Source organism: Asparagus officinalis, chromosome 4, assembly GCF_001876935.1.
Source record: "Asparagus officinalis chromosome 4, Aspof.V1, whole genome shotgun sequence".
In the NCBI taxonomy this organism is placed as follows: domain Eukaryota; kingdom Viridiplantae; phylum Streptophyta; class Magnoliopsida; order Asparagales; family Asparagaceae; genus Asparagus; species Asparagus officinalis.
Genome location: NC_033797.1, coordinates 44,305,030 through 44,310,522, shown reverse-complemented (window position 1 = coordinate 44,310,522; position 5,493 = coordinate 44,305,030). Strand labels below are relative to the sequence as shown.

The following is a 5,493-nucleotide window of genomic DNA, read 5'->3' as shown; positions in this document are numbered from 1 at the left end:
CATGTCATGGTGACCTTTTTCATGTTAGATATATCTGTCATATTTTAAATTTAATTGTTTAAAGTGCATTTTCTGAAATTAAACCCATGATAGAAAATGTTAGAACAGTTGCTAATATGCATAATGCTTCTGAAATGAGAATTAAAAGATAAAAACAATGTTGTAAAAGAAAAAATTATAAGCCTAGACTAATTCCAAAAGATGTTGACCATAGGTGGAATTTCACATATGCAATGTTAAGTGTAGCAATAGAATATAAAGAAATTATAAATAATTTTATAAATTTTTATGCTTCTAGTTCTAGCTCTGGTAGCACTTATGGAATAAGTGAAGATGAATGGATAATTATATATAAATTAAATGAGATGTTACAAGTTTTTTATGATGCTACTATGTTATTATCTGGTTGTTATTATCTAACTATTACTTTAGATGCTTTACAAATTTTAAATATTCAAATTTTTTTTACCAAATATCGTATGGATGATATTTTTGGAAATATAATTTTTTAAATGGAGAGAAAATTTAATAAGTATTTTAGGCCTATTCCTCATATTTTTGGTTTGGGGATTCTTCATGATCCATGTTTGAAGGATATTGGTCTTCGAAGTTTGTTACAGTTATTGTATGGTGGACAGATTATAGACTTAGATGATGGTTCCATCCTTACTGCTACTTTTCATTATTTATCTATTAGAAATTATTTTCAAACATTATATGATGAGTATGCAGCTAGACATGGTGTAGCTATACAACAGTCTACAGCTTCAGCGCCTTCGGCTTCGAGCACAGGTCGAGGTAAAAGTGTAAGTTTTGATAGGTATGCAATAGTAGCTGAACTAACTGGTGGATCTGGAATTGGTTTAGGATTAGAGGTTTCTGAATTAGATGAATATTTTTCTGCTTCCTTAGTTAAATGTCAAGGAAATACTTACAATGGTAGAGAGTATATGGATCAGTTTCATATCCTATACTTTCCACCATGGTTCGTGACTTACTATTAGTGCATATTTCGACGGTAGCTTCGAAATCCGCCTTCAGCATAGCAGGACGTTTGATCGACGACCACAGGACATGCTTAGATCCGTATACTATACAAGTGGTGATGTGCTTACAAGATTGGTGAATGTATGAGAAGCGAACACAAGGCATCGATCGGATTGCTATAATTGAAGATAAATTTGAAGAGTTGGAACTAACAGATAGATATAAAGATTAGATAATATTCATCAAATTATAATTTTTATTTCTTAGCTTTAAATTTGTAATGAATTATTTTAAAAAAAGTTACAAATGATAGTGATATGGGTGAGTAGGTGCCAACCTAGTTGGGATTTACTCATTTATTGTGATTCGACAAATTTTAAAATAAATTTATAATTGTAAATGATTTACTGATTATTAACAAAAAAATTATTTTTATCATCTTTTATTTTAATAATTTTTTGTACTTGTAATTTATGTCATTTCAAGTTATTAAAAAAATTTATGACATTTTCTATAATTTTTATGTATATTTTATAATTTATTATTTTTTTAAAATTTTTTAAAAAAAATTAAAAAATAGGAAAAAACCGGGCCGGCCCGAAGCCCGGCCCGCTCAGGCCCGGGCCCGGGTCCCCCGGGCCCGGGTCCGGGCTTCGGTTTTGCCCGGCCCGGGCCCGTTTCCCGGGCCGGACCGGGGTCACCTGGGCCCGGGTCCGGGCTTCGGTTTTGCCCGGCCCGGGCCCGTTTCCCGGGCCGGACCGGGCCGGGCCGGGCCGGATGGACATCCCTTAGTATATCTCCATATTGAATAGGATAAGAAAAAAGTGACGTGTTTAAATAGAAATTGGGGCCAATACCTAATCACTTAACTTTTTGGGTTAAAATTTGGTTTCTAGTCTCTATTTAGGACTTACTAACTTTATGTCGAGCTTGATTACTTCCCCATAAAATCGTATTAGAGCTAAGGTTATACATGGGCCCAATTAAGAACACATCGAACAAATCATGCATGAATGAAAATATTGTTGAGAATTCCCATAATATTGGATAAGATAAAATAAAAGTGATGAGTTTAAATAAGAGTTGAGTTCAATTCATAATAATTTAAACTTTTTGGTTAAAAATTGTGCCACATTAGACATTGATGTCTATTGAATGAAATATATGACTCCCTTGATCTATCCTTAAATAACTAAAAAGTTTAATCTGCTCTACCACACGTCCGCATTACATGTGAATAGAGACCTGATCCTATATCGAAGCTTCAGCCCAACCCAACCCATCAGATATAAGACCATCTCCAACCACCCTCCAAAACTCCAAAATCTCCAAATTTGGAGGGTGGAACCTCTCCAACCACTCTCCAAATTTGGAGATCTCCAAATTTGACCCTCCAAATTTGGAGGGTGGGGAGAAATTTTGGAGGGTCTCTCCATAACCCTATTCATGATGTTTTATTTACAATTTTGCCATTTTTAACTATTTGATTTCTTAAAATTTACCACTTTGCCATCCTTCTTAGTAATTTAAATTAGATGTTTAATTTCAAATAAATATAGTTAAAAAATTATTAATCTAATATTTGAAATCATTATATATTTGGAAAGGGCTCGTTGAGATCTTTAAAATAAAACTAAGATTAATTTATTTTAGTATTATTATAAAATTATTAATTTTTAAATTAAATAAATAAGTATCAGACATGAAATTTAAAATACGGGGATCTATTTAACTTGCTCCATAAAAAAGTACAAGCATAAATTACAATATTTAAATTACATTCCTTCGTTGCCGTGCTTCTGCCATAAATGTTCAATTAGTGCGTTTCGAAGCATAAAATGAGCTTCCCTATCTTGAATCTTCCTATGTCGATCAAGGAATCGTTGGAATCGTTCGGCATCATCAATATCTATCTCTTCAGGTTTTGAAATTTCGTCATGAACAATAATCTCTGGTTCTGCATCGCGTTCATCCTCCACAGTCATGTTATGTAGTATAATACAAGCAGTCATTATGTCGTGTAGTCTCCGCTTGTCCCAAAAACGTGATGGTCCCTTGATAATGGCAAATCGTGACTGAAGAACACCAAAAGCCCGCTCTACATCTTTTCGATATCCTTCTTGCATAGCAGCAAAGAGCTTCCTCTTAGGCCCTTGTGGTTGGGATATTGTTTGTACAAGAGTAGACCATTTGGGGTATATCCCATCGGCCAAGTAGTAACCTGTATCATAATTCTTTCCTAAAATACTATAATTAGCAGGAGGAGAAATACCTTGTGCTAGTTGGTCAAACAAATATGAAGATTGCAGTACGTTAATATCATTGTTAGATCCTGGTAATCCAAAAAAAGCATGCCATATCCATAAGTCATATGAGGCTACTGCCTCTAGAATCATTGATGGGCCTCCGTGACGTCCCGAGTACTGTCCCGCCCAAGCCGTTGGACAATTAACAGATTCCCACCATCACTTCTTGTCGGGTGATGTTTCAATATCGAGTCTCGTGCTTGTCTTCTTGCAATCAACAGATTCCCACCATCACTTCTTGTCGGGTGATGTTTCCAAGAGCCATGTCCAGTCATGTCAATATCAAGTTTCGTGCTTGTCTTCTTGCAATCAACAGATTCCCACCATCACTTGTGCTCGTCAGGAGACTTGTATTATAAATACTGGTAGCTTATCCCAAACTTTTGTCCACCAATCTTTCTTCATCCACTATGACATCTGTTCGAGGAAAATCATTCAGTAACCAAGAAGATCAGTTCTTGTGCTTGGCATGGCTTGAAATTTCTCAAGACCCAGTCTCAGGCACATGTCAAAAGAAAGATAAGATGTGGGAAAGGATCACAGCAGTCTTCCATGAGAAGGTAGGTGATAGACAACGGTCACCAAAGTCTCTGGAATGTCGTATGGACGCAATTAAGAAGGCAGCAAACAAATTTCGGGGTTGTGTTCGACAAATCGAGCGACTGAATCCAAGTGGAGCTTCTGAAATCGATATAGTAAGTATATATTTTTACTATGGATTTTATAATATCATTTTCAACTGTCTAATATTTTTTGTTTGTAATTTTGTTAGTTGACTCAAGCTAGAATCATGTACGGAGAAGATGTTAAAGAAAAGAAAGGATTTCAATTCGATCATGTTTGGACGATCCTCAAGGATGCCGAGAAATGGGCTGACCCTAAATCCAATCATGCAGTTGGGAGCATCTCTGAAGGATCAGAGTCGAACACGGAGAGGGAAAGTTTTGTTAACATGAGTGATGGCCTGTCTCCCACGGACAGCCCAGCTAGTCGTCCTGTTGGAAGAAAGAAAGAGAAGGCAAAGAGAAAAATTTCGGCGGAGTTTAGTTATGAGGAGGGAATTATTAAGAGTATGCAAGAGATGGATGCTAAACGTGAAATGAGCAGGGAAAAAATGGAGCGATTGATGATAATGAAACTTGAAAATAAAAAGATAAAATTAGAATTACAAGCTAGAGAAGTAGAACAATGTGACCAACAATTACCTCTTCAGCGTGAAAGTGAGGATAGACAAATTATATTGACTGATCTCAGTAAGATCGTTGATCAAAGTGAACGTTGGCCTGCCAGAATTTTAATTGTCTCTTATCATATTTTATGTTTGAGGTTTATGTTTGCGACTTATGGTATGTTGTATTAGAGGTTAATATTTGCTTTCTTGTTCTATCGATGTATGCTTTCACTGTTATTTCAGAATTTCTTCTTTTATGATATGTTGTATTGCAGTATTAATATTGGGTTCATTTTAAAGCTCTCATCGACACCTTTATAATGTTATAAATTTTTTTTCCCAAATAAATTATTAACAATGAAATTATTAACGTAAACTATATCCAACATTCTTTAATTTATATGGCTTCTTTGACAAAAAAAATAAAAAGAAAAATATTTAGAGGGTGTGGGTTGGAGCAACCCTCCAAATTTTACCCTCCAAATTGGAATATTCCTAGAATATTCCAATTTGGAGGGCCAAATTTGGAGGGTGTGGTTGGAGATGCTCTAAGTCGTAAATATTTACATGAAATTGCTTTTATATTTAAGATTACTTGAGGATTTCTGTCAATTCTAAGATAGTGCACGTAGAGGAACTCCTTGAATCGAAGATATAGAGTATGTGTACTTTTCATCAAAAGTATATAAAAATGTGCCACCACCATTCACAAAGTGGATAAGTTGGTAGTTGTGTAACTTGTGTTTTACTTAGTGGATAGTTATGTTTTGTGGGTAGCTAGAAGAGTGGTGTTAGTGGGTAGAGATAATATTAGTGTAGTTTTATATAGTTGTTGTAATGGAGATGATGGTATGAATGAAAATTATTGTTTGCTTATCTTCTAGTTCTTCTCTCTATCTTCTTCCTCTGTTCCTCTTCTTCTTCCTCTATCAAATTCAACCTCATCATTGGTATCAGAGCCAAGTTTCGACCATGGACACTCGCAGCAAAACGAATGTCGAATTCCGCAATGAGGTCAAAGAAATCTTA

At 35.2% G+C, this 5,493-nt stretch overlaps 2 protein-coding genes across 2 annotated transcripts; one reads left to right on the top strand and one right to left on the bottom strand.

Annotated features, from left to right (window-relative positions):
• Positions 2,763 to 3,568, bottom strand: LOC109838601. Its single transcript, XM_020407033.1, has 2 exons — positions 3,412 to 3,568; positions 2,763 to 3,319 (listed from the first exon to the last, which is right to left on the bottom strand). The coding sequence occupies exons 1-2, from the start codon at positions 3,566 to 3,568 to the stop codon at positions 2,763 to 2,765; spliced, it is 714 nt and encodes a 237-aa protein (XP_020262622.1).
• Positions 3,704 to 4,762, top strand: LOC109838600. Its single transcript, XM_020407032.1, has 3 exons — positions 3,704 to 3,988; positions 4,066 to 4,639; positions 4,740 to 4,762. The coding sequence occupies exons 1-3, from the start codon at positions 3,704 to 3,706 to the stop codon at positions 4,760 to 4,762; spliced, it is 882 nt and encodes a 293-aa protein (XP_020262621.1).

Excerpts from the sequence above, each read along its gene's own strand:
- LOC109838601 (XM_020407033.1), bottom strand. The coding sequence starts at position 3,568 with ATGACTGGACATGGCTCTTGGAAACATCACCCGACAAGAAGTGATGGT. Across the intron at positions 3,320-3,411 it reads CCAACGGCTTGGGCGGGACA|GATCTAACAATGATATTAAC; the intron begins GTACTCGGGACG and ends TTGGATTACCAG.
- LOC109838600 (XM_020407032.1), top strand. The coding sequence starts at position 3,704 with ATGACATCTGTTCGAGGAAAATCATTCAGTAACCAAGAAGATCAGTTC. Across the intron at positions 3,989-4,065 it reads GAGCTTCTGAAATCGATATA|TTGACTCAAGCTAGAATCAT; the intron begins GTAAGTATATAT and ends TAATTTTGTTAG. Across the intron at positions 4,640-4,739 it reads GTTTATGTTTGCGACTTATG|TATTAATATTGGGTTCATTT; the intron begins GTATGTTGTATT and ends GTTGTATTGCAG.